Source organism: Heterocephalus glaber, unplaced genomic scaffold (genome assembly GCF_053883595.1).
Source record: "Heterocephalus glaber isolate CG9 unplaced genomic scaffold, H.glaber_assembly_v1.0 deba00001504, whole genome shotgun sequence".
NCBI classification, from domain to species: domain Eukaryota; kingdom Metazoa; phylum Chordata; class Mammalia; order Rodentia; family Bathyergidae; genus Heterocephalus; species Heterocephalus glaber.
In genome coordinates, this window is record NW_028258324.1 from 69229427 (window position 1) to 69246631 (window position 17205).

General features: G+C 41.9%; 1 protein-coding gene across 9 annotated transcripts in view; it reads left to right on the forward strand.

Annotated features, from left to right (window-relative positions):
• The window catches only part of Igf2bp2 (insulin like growth factor 2 mRNA binding protein 2), a 147594-nt gene that overhangs the window by 117533 nt on the left and 12856 nt on the right, over positions 1–17205 (forward strand). For all 9 annotated transcript variants that reach the window (XM_087186733.1, XM_087186737.1, XM_087186734.1 and 6 more), the window contains 4 exons: positions 386–520; positions 9950–10072; positions 10382–10517; positions 13680–13808. In XM_087186733.1, the coding sequence (XP_087042859.1) occupies positions 386–520; positions 9950–10072; positions 10382–10517; positions 13680–13808 (523 nt within the window). The remainder of the gene's footprint in view (positions 1–385; positions 521–9949; positions 10073–10381; positions 10518–13679; positions 13809–17205) is intronic.

The following is a 17205-nucleotide window of genomic DNA, read 5'->3' on the forward strand; positions in this document are numbered from 1 at the left end:
GCAATCAGTTCAGAGATTGGCACTATGCCAGCGTGCAGTATCATCCCTCTCACTTTACCCTTCACGTCTCCACTCATCAGAAAGACTGCAAAGAAGACTTCATTTGTCAAACTGGCTTCATTTCCAAGCTGGCTCGGTGCCTTTGTCACACAGCACCCCTGTAAGAACGGTCCCCCCTCTAAGAGGGGCTGCAAAGGGTTATAGTTTGGTACAGGACCCCCTGCACTGCTTGCCTCCTCCCTGGGCCGTGGCATTGGTGACACAGGTGCTGATGATGCTTCCTTGCCCACGTTCTTGCTGTCCATGAGCTGGTGCGAGACTTTCTTGGGACTAGGGTCCATTCTCAGACGATGTTGGGCTCATGGCTCCTGATTCTTGCCTACAGGGTAGACATCCACAGGAAGGAGAACTCTGGGGCTGCAGAGAAGCCTGTCACCATCCATGCCACCCCGGAGGGGACGTCTGAAGCCTGCCGCATGATCCTTGAAATCATGCAGAAAGAGGCCGATGAGACCAAACTGTAAGTTTGCAGTGGGCAGATCGTTCCACAGAACGAGAGCGAGAACTGTGTTACTTAGTAAAGAAGACCGTGGCAGAGGGGTGAGATTATATTTACAAAATTGATTCCTGGAAGAATACCTTTATAGCATGGTTGTTCTTCAGTTGCATTTTGGTGGTCCTGATATTCCCATCACCCATTGGTAGGAGCACACACACATGTGCTGTCTGGGAGAACTTGCAGTAATGGAAATGTGCCATATCCCCACGCACTGTGCAATGAAGTAGCCACTAGGCTCGTGTTGCTGGAGTACTAGAAACATGACTAGTGCAGTGGAGAAACTGAATGTTTTATTTTATTTCAATGAATTCTACTTTAGATAGCTATGTGTGTGGCTAGTATCTGTCTTTATTTATTTAGTTAGTTCTTTCATTGGTACATTTTAGGTATACAGTTCGTTTACATTTATCATTGGGTGTTTGAACCTGTACAGGATATATCTTGGTTCTTATTTTTTCCTCATTATCTGTGCGCCCTTCACCCCCTCCACCCTTTCCTATTTACATAGATTTCATTTCCTTTTTTTTTTTCTTTTCTCATAGTTTTTCCTTTCCCTCTTTCCCTTTCCCCTTCTCCTCCCTTCACTCCTTTGACTTTGGACCTTTTTTCCTATTTCAAGTTATCACTTATTCATTTTAATCATTTTAACCCTTGTTTACACTATCAGTTTCTCACACTAGAGAAACTATTTGGTATTTACATATGTGTGTCCTATTTATTTCACTTAAGAGGATGGCCTCGATATGCATCCATTTAGCTATAAATGACTCTAGTTTTTCGTTCTTTATGGCTGAGTAGTACTCCATTTTATAAAAAACCCACATTTTCTTTATCCAGTTTCCAGTTGATGGGCACTTGGGCTGCTTCCAAGCTTTAGCTATTACAAACTGTGCCACTATGAACATGGGTGCACATATATCGCTGTGGTATGATTCTTTTGTTTTGGGAAGATACCCAGCAGGGGAATAGCTGGGTCAAATGGGACCTCTAGTCCTAGTTCTTTGAGGTATCTCCATACAGATTTCCACAGTGGTTGCACCAGTCTGCACTCCCACCAACAATGGAAAAGGATTCCTTTCTCCCCACAGCCCCGCCAGCATTTGTTATTTGTTGATTTCTTGATAGCAGCCATTCTTTCTGGGGTGAGGTGGAATCTCAGGGTTGTTTTCATCTGCAGCTCTCGAATGACGAGTGATGTTGAACATTTTTTCATATATTTGTTTGCTGGTTTTACTTCTTTGTCTGAGAAATGTCTGTTCATTTCAGATGCCCATTTTTGAATTGGGTCTTTGAATTTGGGGGGTCTGATTTTTTTCAATTCTTTATACATTCTAGATAGTAGTCCTTTGTCTGAGGTACAGCTGCTAAAATTTTTTTCCCATATCGTAGGTTGTCTGTTAGCTCTGCTGGTGGTTTCTTTTGCAGTGCAGAAGCTTTTTAATAAGATGAGATCCCAGTTGCTGATTCTTTCTGCTAGTTCCTGTGCTGCTGAGGTTTTGTTCATAAAGTCTTTTCCTATGCCAATGTCTTCAAGAGTTCTAACTTATGTTCCAGCAAGTTTAGTGTTTCTGTCTTAATATTTATATCTTTAACCCACTTCGATCTTAGTTTAGTGCATGGTGATAGGTATGGGTCTAGTTTTAATCTTTGGCAGGTTGAGATCCAGTTTTGCCAACACCATTTATTAAATAGGCTATCTTTCCTCCAATGATGGTGGTTGGCTCCTTTGTCAAAGATGAGGTGGCTGAGCATGTCTGGAGTTGTTTCGGAATCTTCTAATCTATTCCATTGATCCTCAGGTCTGTTCCTTTGCGAGTACCATGCTGATTTTATCAGTAGCTTTGTAGTATAGTTTCAAGTTGGGGATTGTGATACCCCCAGCCATGTCTCTGTTGCTTAGAATTGCTTTAGCTATTCTAGGTCTCTTATGGTTCCAAATGAATTTTTGGATTGTTTTCTCTAGTTCTGTGAAGTATATTGTTGGAATTTCAATTGGCATTGCATTGAATCTATGTAGTAGTTTTGGAAGTATGGCTATTTTCACTATATTGGTTCTTCCTACCCAGGAGCAAGGGATGTCTTTCCATTTTCTTGTATCCTGTTCGATCTCTTTTTTAAGAGTGCTGTAGTTTTCAGTGTAGAGGTCTTTTGCTTCGTTAGATTGATTCCTAGATACTTCATTTTTTTGGATCCTATTGTAAAAGGAATTGTTTCCCTAAGAAGGCTATTGTTTTTTGAGTGTTGACCTTGTATCCAGCTACTCTACTGAATCTGTCAATTAAGTCTAGAAGTCTTCTGACGGAGTTTTTTGGGTCTTCTGTGTAAAGTATCATACCGTCAGCAAATAATGACAGTTTAACTTCTTCTTTTCCTATCTTTATTCCTTTTATTTCTTTTTCTTTTCTAATTGCCGTGGCTAACGTTTCCAGAACTGTATTGAACAGGAGTGGTGATAGTGGGCATCCTTGTCTTGTTCCTGATTTTAGCGTGAAAGTTTTCAGTTTTTGACCGTTTAGTATGATGTTGGCTGTTCGTTTTTCATAAATAGCCTTAATCAGGTTAAGATAAAGACCTTCTATTCCAATTTTCTATAGGTTTTTATCATGAATGGGTGCTGGATTTTGTCGAATGCTTTTTCTGCATCAATTGAGATGATCATATGGTTTTTGTCCTTGACTCTGTTAATATGGTGTATTACATTTATTGATTTACGAATGTTGAACCATCCTTGCATCCCTGGGATAAATCCAACTTGGTCAGGGTGTATGATCTTCTTGATGACCCTCTGTATCCTGTTTGCCAGTATCTTGTTGAGGATTTTTGCATCTATGTTCATTAGGGAGATTGGCCTGTAGTTCTCTTTTGGGGTTGGGTCTTTCCTTGGTTTTCGAATCAAAGTGACACTTGCTTCCAGGAATGAATTTGGAAGCCTTGCTTCCCTTTCAATTTCCTTGATGAGTTTAAAGTGTAATGGCATTAGTTCTTCTTTAAATGTCTTGTAAAATTCAACAGTGAAGCCATCTGGACCTGGGGTTTCTTTGTTGGTAAATATTTTATTACATTTTCAATTTCACTCATTGTAATTGAGGTGTTTAGAATTTCTATATCTTCTTTGTTTAACTTTGGCAATTTGTATGTATCTAGGAATCTGCCCATTTCTTCTGTGTTTTCCATTTTATTGGAGTAGAGGTTCTCGAAGTAGGTATTGATGATCCTCTGGATTTCTGTTGGATCTGTTGTGACTTCACCTTTTTCATTCTTAACTGCGTGTATTTGTGCCTTTTCTTTCTTTTTTTTGATAAGGTTGGCTAAAGGTTTATCGATTTTATTTATTCTTTCAAAAAACCAACTCTTTGATTCATTGATTTTTTTGTATTGTTCTCTTAGTCTCCATTGCGTTGATTTCTGCCCTGATCTTTATAATTTCCTTTCTTGTATGAGCTTTGAATTCTCTATGCTCTTCTTTTTCTAGGAGCTTGAGGGTTCTGCATTAGGTTATTTATCTGAGTTTTCTCTTTTCCTAATATGGGCATTCACTGCTATGAATTTCCCACGTAGAACTGCTTTCATTGTGTCCCATAGATTCCTGTATGTTGTACTGGCATTTTCATTTACTTGTAGAAACTGTTTAATTTCTTCTTTAATTACTTCTGTGACCCATTGGTTGTTCAAGAGGGTGTTATTCAGTTTCCATGTGTTTGTTGGGGTTTTGTGCTTTCTTATGTTATTGATCTCCAATTTTATTGCACTATGGTCTGATAATATACAGGGGGTAACTTCAGTTCTTTTGCATTTACTTAGACATGTCCTATGAGCTAGCATGTGGTCTATTCTGGAGAATGACCCATGTGCAGCCGAAAAGAATGTGTATTCTGATTTTGTGGGGTGGAACACTCTGTAAACATCTATTAAGTCCATTTGTTCAATAGCTTGGTTCAGTTGTAGAATTTCCTTGTTAACTTTTTGTCTAGATGATCTGTTTGTGATGGTGGGGTATTGAGGTCCCCCACTACAATTGTGTTAGTGTTTATTTGGTTTTTCATGTCTATTAATATTTGTTTTGTATAGTGGAGGCATTCGTATTTGGTGCATATATATTTAGGATTGTCATGTCTTCCTCTTGGATTGTTCCCTTCACAAGGATGTAGTGACCATCTTTGTCTCTCTTAATTAGTTTTGCTTTGAAATCTACTTTGTCTGCAAATAAGATTGCTCCCCCTGCTTTCTTCTGGGTTCCTGTGGCATGGAGAACTGTTTTCCATTCTTTTACTTTCAGTCTATGAGTTTCTTTTTTGAGTTAGATGTGTTTCTTGTATACAGCATATTGCTGGATTTTGCTTCTTAATCCATTCTGCTAGTCTATTTCTTTTGATTGGTGAATTGAGGCCATTAACATTGTGGGTTATAATTGATAGATACTGATTTATCCTTGTCATGATGTTTTACTTTTGTTGGCTCTTTTATTTCTTATTTTTTCCCCCTTTCCCTTTAGTGTCTTACCTTGCCTGGTGGCTTCCCTCTGTTGGGCCTCATGGAGTTGTGGCCTTCATTGCTTTTTTCTAGGATATTGTTTAGAATTGCTTGTAGTGCTGGTTTGGTGTTCATGAAATTTCTCAGGTGTTCTTTGTCGTGGAAGTATCTAATTTCCCCATCGATTTTGAAAGATAATTTTGCAGGATACAACAGTCTAGGTTGGAAGTTATTTTCTTTTAGGGCTTGAAATACTTCATTCCAGGCTCTCCTTGATTTGAGGGTTTGTGTTGAGAAGTCTTCTGTGATTCTGATGGGCTTTCCTTTGGAGGTGATTTGTTTCTTTTCTCTAACTGCTTGTAGGGTTTTGTTTTTCTGTTGGATTTCTGGGATCTTGACTATTATATGTCTAGATGTAGATTTTTTTTTGATCGTGGCTAGTTGGAGTTCTATATCCCTCACTTATCTGAATGTCCAATTCTCTACCTCTGTGTGGGAATTTTCCACTGTTACTTCTGTGAACAGTTTTTTATGTCAATTGTGTTTTCTCCTGTTTTTTCATGGACTCCTATCAGTCTTATGTTTTGTTTTGTTTTGTTTTGTTTTTTGGTACTGGGTATCGAACTCGGGTCTTTGTGCTTGTGTAGCAGGCAGTGAAACCACTGAGCTAAATCCCCAGCCCCCTGTCAGTCTTATGTTATTTTTCTTTGCATCATCTAGCAGTTGTTGGATTGATTTCTCGTGGTCCCTTACTATTGTTAAGAAATCTCTATTTTCATGGTCTCTAACCGCGATCCTGTCTTCTATATCTGTTACTCTATCTTCAGATTTCCTTAATCTGCTGTGGATACTTTCAGTGGAGTTTTTGATCTCCTGAATATCTGTTTGAACCTGTTTCATGGATTCCATTTCTTTCTTATGTTGGGCGATCATGGTTTCCATTCCTTTCTTATGCTGGGTATTCATAGCTTCCAGCATGTTTCTGAGCTCATCTATTTTTTTTTATCTGTTTCTGTTCTAGATCCTCTAATCATGTCTTTCACTCTGCTCACCATCTCTGTAGATATCTGGGAGATTATTTCTGCTTTGAATTTTTCTAGAGCCTCATTCATCTGTTTTGTTACTTCCTGTGCTATCAGTTCAGGGTATCCGGGTGGTTGGTTATGGGACTTTTCCATCTCATTTTCCCCAGGATTTATTTACCCTTGGTGGGGTGGAAGTCTGAGTTAGTGCCTTGCTTAAATGTCTTCTCATTTTTGTTTTTGGTACTGTCCTTGGTTTAACTCCTGGGTTGATAGTTTGAAATTGCTTATTGTAGGTATCTTTGTTGCTTGTAATTAGAACCCTTATGGAATGATTGCTTCTCAGAGGTGTCTTCCAGATGTAGCTGGTCTTTAAGTTTTGAGTCTCTAATGACTCTAAGGCTATCTCATTTTCCTTATACTAGGAAGGTTCATTGACTAGATCAAGTCCAACACCTTAGCCCAAGTGATACAATCAGCAACACCATTGCATCAAGTACATCTTTGAAAATGACATTTTGTGGTAGTTATTAATCCATCACCTTTAGCTGTGTGAATTAAATCAAGATTGAGGACCAACCCAACATATAGTGAATAAACTCTTCAACATAACAACCTTACCCTTTGGGATGGGGAGTTAGAAGGGGTTGGGGAGGGAGGGAGAGATGGGAAGAAGGATAGGGGAGGGTTGGCAGTTTGGTCAGAGGACACAGGTGAGGAGGAAAAAGAGAATAATAGGAAAATAAAGAAGGACTCAGAATGAGGACCAAAACAGGGACAAAAAGGAAAGATGAACAATGTGGGAGAGCAAGAGAGTGAGTGTGAGAGAGAAAGGAAAGAGAAAAGAGAAGAAAAAAAAGGAGAGAGAAACAAATATTTGCAAAGAGTAGGAAAAAATTAAAGATAAGAGGAGTGAAAGAAAAGAAAAGAGAAAAAAAACCCCAAACTAATAATACTAATTTTGGGAATAAAAAAATAACGATGACGATGAAGGGCCTCTTTCAGGGTATGTCTCTGCTGTCACAGTAGACAACGTGGGTAGCAGTGTGCAGATATAAGTCAATGAGTCTCAGCAAGCTAGTCGCAGACCTGTGAGATTCAGGCAGATTTCTGGCTGCAAGTCCCAAGTTGAGCTCCCTGTCCTCCCATAGGGTTGAACTCTGCAGAGGTGTATTGCAGGTTCCAGCTGCCCTTCCCCTAAAGATAGTCCCAGTCCTGATGGGAGGTGAAGATGACTCCAACTTACCCAGTACAGTGGTCTGTTGATCCAGTGTCCTCTGCGTCTTTGTAGTGTGGAACCAGGTGGCTGTACAGAGAGGAGGCCAGAGGAGTGGGGGGGCGGGATGTCCAGTGGATTGCTGCCAGGGCACGGGCTGATTCCTTGTGTTCTGTGTGACTCGCGACCTTGGTACAGTGTCCGCAGATCTGCCTGTCTGCAGCTGCTAGTATGTGTCTTAATGGACAAGGTAGGTATACAATGTGCATCGCCGCTAAAACACAGTCCCTTAGTGTTCTGGAAAAGGACTTTTCTACCAGGCTTTTAAACCATTTCCAGTCTTAAAATTAGATGTTATTTCTTTCAGTGGTAGAAGGTGGCTTCCAGATGGTTATTTTACTCTTCTTCCTCTTTTTTCTTCTATCTCCTGCTTCCTTTTCCTTTATGAAATACTTTTTTTTGTAAGATATAAAATACTTCTTAGGAGTCCATTGTAGAATTGACCTTTGTGTCAGTTTGAATGGCAAATGCAAGTTCTTACCAAGTGAGTTGATTTTGTATTACAAATGAATGAATGAATGAATGAATGGGAGTGGAATAGACCATATTACTTTAAAAAAGACTGTCAGTTTGGCAAATCCATGGGCACTAGTGGAAGTTTTATAGAGAAGCGATGAGGGATGACTGAGATATAAAATGAATTCGGCAGATAACGTCAAGCACTACTGTTCCCAGACTGAGAAGATGAAAGTCGTTTTTAGAAGAGGAACATTGCAAATCCATACTCATGTTTCATCAGAGACTCTAATCTTTCATTTATGCATTAGTTGCTCTATTTGGGGCTTTTGAAATCCCAACAAATGCCATTGTTTAAACTGAGGAAACCTTTCTCTCTTCCAGATTACTGAGAGTTTTACAATAACATCTTTCTTGGTTCTTTGACCTAGGTGCAAGGAATCTACGGAAGTCTAAATAGTCAAAAAGGCTGATGTGTAAATTGGGTTTTTAATGTTTTTATGTAAGGCCAAGATAGAGTTTGAATGTCTTTGAAGTAAATTTTTCTGAGTGCCTACATCATGCTAAGCACTTTGCTTAGTGTTGACAATGCAACCATGAACAAGATCCAGCCCTTGCTTTGATGGAGCTTGCATTCCAGTGGGAAGGACATGCATTAAGCACATAATTACGCATTAAACACATAATTACACCAGTAAGTAACTAAGTGCAGTGTAATACATGCTGTAGCAGAGAAGCGTAGTGTCTTATGTCTGCATGTAATGAGAGGCCCTCATTGAGGTTTTGAGGGGACAGGAAGGGACTTGAGGCTTTCAGAGAAGCCCTTGCTGTGTAGGTGACAGAGCCCCAAGGAGGGGGAATAGAAGTAGAAGGTAAAAAAAGACATAGGAGATCAGGGATTCAGAACTTTCTTTTCATCCATTCACCAAGAATTTATTGAGCAGCTCCTGTGTCCCAGCACTATTCTATATGCATGAAACGCAAGTAAACAAAGCCGATGAAAGTCCCTGCCCTACAAGTTACATCCTAGTTGAATTTCTCCAAGCATCCTGTTTATTTTGAGACAACAGTAATGCATCTGTTAGCTGCCTTAGAAAGCACAAGTGATGTGAGTAGTAAGAAATTACAATCACATAACAAAGTCCTAAAGCTAGCATGACTCCAGGGTCAGCTGAATCATGGGCTTAAAGACCGGAACATTTTGCTGCCTAGCTCACCATGTCTCAGACCGTCTTGGTGCTGGTAGGATGGTTGTAGTGATTCAGACCTTGTGTCTCCACAGGAAAATCCTCCAGACTTGAAAAAGATGTCATCTTTCCTTGCACCATTTAAAAAATGTTTGTAAGAAATGTAAAATATACGTTACATAAAATTTATCATTTTAACTATTTTGGTATTCAGTTCAATAGTGTTTAAGTGAATTGATTCACATTGTTGTGAAATAAATGTCCAGAATTTTTCATCTTGCAGATCTGAAATTCTGTACTCATTAAACAACTCTCCCTTCCATCACCACTGGTGAACGAGCATTCTGCTCCTTGTCTGTATGAATTTGACTACTTGAGATACCTTATATAAGTGGAATCATACAGTATTTGTCTTTTTGTGACTGGTTTATTTCATAGACATGCTGTCTTCAAGCTTCATCCATATTGTAGCTTGTCACCAGTTTTTCTTTTCTTTGAATAAGGAAGAGTAATAATCGTGTGTGTGTGTGTGTGTGTGTGTGTGTGTGTGTGTGTGTACCACATTTATTTATTTATTTGCTGGTGGATGTTTTGGGCTGTTTCTCTGGGCTTTTGTGAATAGTGCTGCTGTGAGCATGGGTTTGTAAATGGTTCTTTTAGGAACTTGTTTCCAGTTCTTTCGGATATCCTGAAGTGGTATTGCTAGATTATATGATAGTTCTATTTCTAATTCATAGCTCTTTGGCCAGATTTACCTCATGGACCCACTTCCAACGAATTACTATTAAGGAAGTAGAATTATCATGGTTTTAGTTTATGTTAATCAAAATTCATGAGCCTGGGCTTGGTGAGGGGCCTGGCCTCTCCACTTGGTACCTGAACAAAATGGCTTCCATTTGTAAGAAAAAAGCTGGGCAGTGGCTGTTTAGAGGCAACCATCGTGTCTCTTCTAAGTGTTAAATAATTGCTTGTCTCTTAGAGCTGAGGAGATTCCTCTGAAAATCTTGGCCCACAATGGCTTGGTTGGAAGACTGATTGGCAAAGAAGGCAGAAATTTGAAGAAAATTGAACATGAGACGGGGACCAAGATAACAATCTCATCGTAAGCTCTCCGTTCAGATTGTGTCCAGTAATGAGTAGCGCAAACATTTTGGTATGCCCCGCTCATTTATCTGCTGTTCCCTGGAATGAGAATATAATCATAAGTGATGCAGTTATCTCCATCATCATCAAAACAACTACATTGTTACCAATAACACATTTCCCACTGATACCATCTAAGTCATCAGTCAGGTTTGAATGCTTTGTGAGGGAATCCAGTCTTCTCCTTTGCCAAAACTTGATTGTAATTTTTCTGAAACTTAATTTTTTGTGTCAGAAAAGGAATTTCTTTCTTTTTCCCACTGGCCAGTTTGCAGGACTTGAGCATATACAACCCTGAGCGAACCATCACTGTGAAGGGCCCAGTGGAAGCCTGTGCCAGTGCTGAGGTAGAGATTATGAAGAAGCTACGTGAGGCCTTTGAAAACGACATGCTGGCTGTTAATGTGAGTGCCTGATGCTTCTTCGCCACTGGTTTTCTGTGTGTTTCCATGAAGGACCCAAACCTCTCTAAGAAGAATTGTCTCTGAGCTAATGAGGAGGTGCCTTAGATTCGGTATATTGAGTTTCCCTGAGTTCTTAGAGTAAACGCATTAGAACAATCAGGAAACAGCTAAGAAATTATGAAAAACACAAAAGTGGGCAAAATAGTATGAAGCCATTAAAACAATAACTCTGAAGACTATAAAATGAGAAACCGCTTATGATACAGTGTTTATTATAAAGAAAAAGATATCAGGGCCGGGGATTTAGCTCAGTGGTTCTGCCACCTGCCTCGCAAGCGCAAGGTCCCAAGTTCAATCCCTGGTACGAAAAAAAAAGAAAAAGTTATCAGACTGGGGTTATAAATTGTGTAAATTAATATGGATCATAATGATGAGACTACATAGAAAAATTAAAATAGCTGGTATGAAGAAAGTAGGATTTTTTTCCTCCCTAACTTCAGAACCTTCTGTAATATTGTCCTGCTACTTTTTAAATTTAAAAGATATGTATATGCTTTAAAATTGACTTTTGATTCACATCTCTTACTTGCTGATCTGCATCTAATGTTGTCACCTGCCTGAGCGCTCCTAGTAAACTGGTTTGGGTTTGTCTTTCCTGTTATCGCTACCTAGTTCCCCACTTTATAATGGGGATAGAAAGTGGGTACCCTGGCCTTAAGCCCAATCTCCTGCCTAGTGGCTACAACATAAGGCGAAAGGAAGATACGGAAACAAGACTTAAACAGAAAGGAAAGTGGGAACAGGGATGGTCCAAGCTGGTAGCAAAAACACCAGGCACCCAAGACCTCCAGTATTTATTGATTACAAGCTGGGAAGAAATAGGGCAGGGCATATGTGAGACATCTGGAGATAGCAGTTAACACAGGCAAGGCTCTTAAAGGGGGGCAAAGCATCTGCAGAAGGAACAAAGGGAGACCAGGACTGAGTTGTAATTAACCAGTAGCCCGTCATGTGGGGCGGGGGGTGGGGGTGCTAATTCAGGGAAAGGAATTCAGATGGAGCCACACTGTCCTTGGCCTCAGTGATACCTCAGTCAGCTTCACAGACCAGGACTTAGGTCTCTGCTATAGCCCTGTTGGCAAAGGGGCTGTACTCAGTTGTGCACCATTCAGCATGCCCATATGAGTCACGTACCCTGCATCAGGCTCTTAATATAATACACTGAATTATGGGAGAGCAAGAAGCCTGTGCCCCCTATGGCCTGCTAGTAAACTGGGCAAGGGGGTCAGCTACAGGGATCACCAGTCTTTTTTTCTTTTGGTACCGGCGATCAAACTCAGGACCTTGCCACTTGCAAGGCAGGCGGCGGAACCACTGAGCTAAATCCCTGGCAGGGATCACCAGTCTTGCATTCAAAATAATCTTAAAAATAATTGTTCATCAGCAAAGCCAGGCTCCACACATTTTATATAATTTCTGACGTACACGGAAGTGGAAAGGATGCTCTGATGAGCCCTTCCACGGTTACCAACTCACAGCCTGCCCTTTCATCTGGACCCTTACCCCGCTCCCATCTCCGTGGATGACTAACACACTTCCAAACCTGGCAATGTTGGTAAAGAGCGCTGTGGGAAAACCCCGGCTGCCTCACCACAGTCCTTCCCAGTGTCCTTTACCCAGTCAGTGCTCTGTGCCCTGCGTTACCATAGTCCCTACCTGAGCAGCGAGCATCACATCATATGCGAAGGGTGAGGAGAGGTGGAGGAGGAGATGGCAGTGTGACCTTCTCCCCATGTTTGGACGTGCTTCTTTTAAGGTCTCACTATGTAGCAGTCCAAGCTGGCCTTGAACTCTCCAGGAAGCTTAGGCTGGCCTCAAACCCACGATCCTCCTGCCTCAGTTTCCAGAGCGCTGGGCTCACAGGTGTGCACCACCATGTTGGCTCTTTTTTGTTCTTTTGGGCTCATAATAAACAACTCTTTCCCCGAACATCTGGAAATGCTCAGAAGGGTCTGGGTACTCCAAATGTCATTACCTGAGGTATCACTTAGAGTCCTTGGAGTTTGTACCAAAGCCATGCCCTAACAGATGAGTCACAGAATTCCCAGGTCTTAGCAAGTGAAGCAGAGGTGAGGGACCCCAGAGCTGTTGTTCCAGTATAGATATTCTAAAAGAAGGAAAGTTGTGGGAGACTGGAGCCACAGAGAAGAAAGTGGAAAAGGTCAGAAAACTGCTTCCTGTTGAGGGAGACAAAGACAAGGGCTAGATGGGTGACTATTCATTCCTTGCACCTCTGAAGGGCTGTGTAGTTGGGACTCAACGCTACCCCGCGGGCATCCCCAGGTTTAAGTGTGAAATATGCAGGCAAAATGATCATGAAGCTGGCAACCGTGTGATGAAGACACAGAAGCTGTGAGCCATCCCTCACCTGGGGAGCGGAATTTACCTCTGTGCTCTCCTAATAAAGGGTTTGCTCTCTCCCTGGCTATAATTAGAAAAACCATTAGTCCAATTTGTTTTCACTGTGTCCTTTAACAAATATTTATTGAGTACTTACTGTGTACCAGGCACCGAGATCACAAAGCTAAGTATAAAACAGCCTCCATCCTCGAGGAAATTATGGTCTAAAAGGGGAAGGCGTGATTAAGTGAGCACCATGGGATGAGTGCTATTTTAAGGAAACACGGGCTAAAATTTCCAGGGAGCACAGACAGTGCCTTTGGGCTGAGACCTTCAGGGAAGAAGAGGGGACCCTAAGCTCAGGGGAAACCCAGGGAGACGAGGACTTAGCTGGGTGAGTGGGAGAGAAGCTCTTAGGGGAGACCCAGTGCTGAGAGGGAATGGGGTGTCTCGGGAGCTGACTGAGCAGGGTGGGAATGCGGAGTTGGCAGGAGAGAGACTGGCGAAGTGGCCTGGGTGTCAAGGAAGCCCTTGTTTCCCATGTGACGATGTGTAGATGTCCCCAGGCTGCAGAGAAGCTTTGAAGGGACGCCATGGTCAGGCTGGGCTGGTGTCCACCTCCGGTGCAAGGGGGAAAGATCCCTGGGCCAGGCCACAGCTGACTGGGAGGTGCTGGTGCTGCAGACGAGAGAGGCCCTTGACCCAGGCCAGCTGGGCCTCTGGCTCCCTCCCCTCATCTGTTTTCTCCATCTCTGTTCCCAGCAACAAGCCAGTCTGATACCGGGGTTGAACCTCAGCGCACTTGGCATCTTTTCAACAGGACTGTCCATGCTGCCTCCACCAGCAGGGCCCCGAGGGGCTCCGCCCGCCGCCCCCTACCACCCCTTCGCTGTAAGTAGCTTTGCATCAGGGGTTTGCTCAAGCTCTGGGCACCCAGGCAGCACCGTCTCTCTGCTATGTCAAGTCAGGGCCAAAGCTGGCCCTTGGAGGCCGTCCTGGTGGGTCGGTGGTGTGGTTAACTTAGGACGTCTTCCTAATGGGCACATCCTCTAAGCATGTTCACTTGAGCATGGTGCGTGTCGTATCTACATACTCTGGGCGTGCAGTGCAGCTTGGGGTCCCAGGTTGGATCTCCAGCACCAGATACAGAAAAGGAGGTCACTTCTGCAACTGACCGTCTAAGTATGGCTTGGCTGCAGCTGGACGGCCAATCTGCCCCACCAGTTATTTTGGTAAATGGGTTTTACTGGGACACAGTGATAGCTGTTTATTTACATATCATATGTTACTGCTTTCTCACTACGGTGGCAGAGTTAAGTCAGTGCCATAGAGACCACACAACCTGCGTAGCCTAAAATATTTATTATTTGGCTTTTTACAGAAAAAGTTTGCTAGTTCCTGAGTTTGAATAAAAGAAGCTTTCATATGGTAACAGAGTGTTTTATAAGCTTAGAAATAGGTTTTACCAGTCAGAAAGCTTTTTTATATTCAGTCTTTTCACAAAAATAGTGGACTAACCATTTTACTAAAATACAAAACTCCTATGCTTTATAAAACAAGTTTTAATAAGATTTCCTTTTTCAGGGCTGGGGATTAGCTCAGTGGTGCTGCCCTCCTGCCCCACAAGTACAAGGACCTGAGTTTGATACCCGGTACCAAAAAAACCCATAGGAAAGCTAAACCACCTAATTCAGGAACCCTTAAGGGCTGGGGATTTAGCTCAGTGGTTCTGCCATCTGCCTCGCAAGTGCAAGGTCCCAAGTTCAATCTCCAGTACCGCCCCCCCCCCCCAAAGATTTCCTTTTCCAACCAAAAGCCGTGGCGTTCCGACCTTTGGTGGCACCACGTTAGAGTCTGATCTAAGTGCGCACAGCCCACCCTGTGGCTTCTGCAGACATTTGCTGGGCAACAGCTGCACATGTGTGGAGCCCGGGATGGGTCACACCCGAGAGCCCAGTGCCAGCTGTGTGCTTGCCTGTGGCCTGGGCTTTGTCTTCTTGTCACGTGGGCATTCAGATCGGAAGGGAGTAGGGTACCCTCGGTTGTGTACAGGACAAAACTGCTGCTTTGCTGTCAGCACCCCAAGGTCACGTACTCCACCTGGGGCTGCCTCACACAGAGAGGGTGGGCTCTGAACTCTGAGAATACACACACACACACACATTCACACACGTGTATATATGTGAAAGCATTTTTACTAGTTTTGTTTATAATACATGCATAGTGTTTATGGAACAAATACAACAATGTAGAGAGTACAAAGTTTTTTCTTACAGAAAATCAGTGTTTCTGTCTGTGGATACATGAATACAGAAAATATATTTACATGTAATATGCATAGCCCAGATTTTCACCTTACATTAGAAATCCTTGTATATGTACATCTTCACACTCTTATCCAGTTACATCCTCAGAATATGTTCCTGGAAATAGAATTACTGAGTCAAAGAATGTGTGAACTTTATAAATTGATACATGCTATTTAGTTTCAATACATAAGATGTATTGATGGGGGAGGTTGAGGCAGGAGGATTACCTGGGCAGTTCAAGGACAGCCTGGGCAATTTAGAGAGACCTCACCTCAAAATAAAAAATAAGAAAGGTTAGGGATGTAGCTTAGTGCTCCCTGGATTCAGTCCCAAGGATATACTTTTTTTATTCTACCAAGAGTGTATGGGGCCAGGGATTTAGCTCAGTGGTTTCGCTGCCTGCTGCGCAAGCACAAGGACCCGAGTTCGATCCCCGGTACCAAAAAAAAATATATATGACAGAGGCAGGGTTTTAGACCTCATACCCTCACTACCAATGAGTTACTCTTTGTGTCTGTTATTTTTAAATATTCCTTTTTTAAATCATAAGATAAAAGTTTTGGGTTTATTGGCCATTTCTCTCCTCTCTAGTAAATTTTTTTTCTCTAATAAATTGACGTTTAGTATTTCTTGCCCATTAATCTGTACCAAAATAGCTCAGGTTCTGGAGGCAGACTGCCTGCGTTTGAATCTCTGTACCATCACATGCTGCTTTTAACCTTGGTCAAGTAATGTAAGCTCCCTGGGGTTCAGTATCCCTGTCTGGAAGATGGAGATAATGATGCCTGCATCATGGGGCTGTGGAGAGCTATTCATTAAACAGGTCTGTGTATAGTAACGACTGTGTAAATCGTAGCTAACTACTACCGTCTTTTGTTAATTTTAATGACTTCTGGCAGCTCACTACCTAATTATTTTAATAATCATGATAAGTAAAAGAATCAAAACCCAAAACAAAAATACTTATTTTAAGCTTTAACAGGGGAGTCATAAGCTCTATAAAATTGATTTGGTTTTTGAGACAGGGTCTCGCTATGTAATTCAGGCTGGCCTTGAACTCCCTGTGTAGCCCAGGCTGGCCCAAAGTCATGGCAATCCTCCTGCCTCAGCCTCCTGAGTGCTGGGATTACAGGCATGCACCACCACACCCAGCTGTAATATTACCTCTGTGACTTACTAAATTGTGAGCACAGTTTACAGTTCTCTGATTATGATTTTGTTGATGTCTCTATTTCTAACAGATTTTTAAATGTTCTAGAAATAATCTAGGATTTTAGTCCAAATTAGTAAACTTTCTTTCTTAATAAATACATCATCTCATAATCCGTAGTGAGAGTTGACTGAACTTTTACTGGTTTCTTTGCTCATTATGGGCTATTGCTTGTCTCCCTTATTTTCCTGTTTGAGTTATGTATTTGGATTTTGTTTGGCTGGAATATTTCCTCAGACAACTTCTTCAGGAAATGGTGCTTCCCTGGTGTTATTTCTGAACCTTTGTATGTCTGAACATACCTTTATTTTTCTCAACATAAATGAAAATTTGTGAGTCTCTGTAAATGCTTGGGTCATCCTTTGGGACTCTGAAAACTACTTCTAGCACTGCTTTCCAGATGGCCGTGCTACCAGCCTGATTCTCTTTCTTTTGTAGATAACTTTTTTCTCTGTCTGTAAGTGTTTGGCCTTCTTACAGTATTTTGCATTCATTTTTTGGAATTCAAAAATCTGAACATGCGTGCTATGATTTGAAGATTTAAGGTCTTTGACTCAGGAAAGTCCTTTCCTTCTGTACTGTAACTAATTTTAGTATTGCTTCTACCCCATCCGCTCTGGAGTTCCCACTTTGGATAGTGAATCAGCCCTGTGTCTGTCCGACTCCGCTTCCCAGGGGTTCAGTTTCTGATGCGCCCGTAGGCTTTCAGCAGCGTCCTCTGCGGGGTTTCTGCCCTCTGGAGTTTTTACTTACTGAGTCGGCACTATGG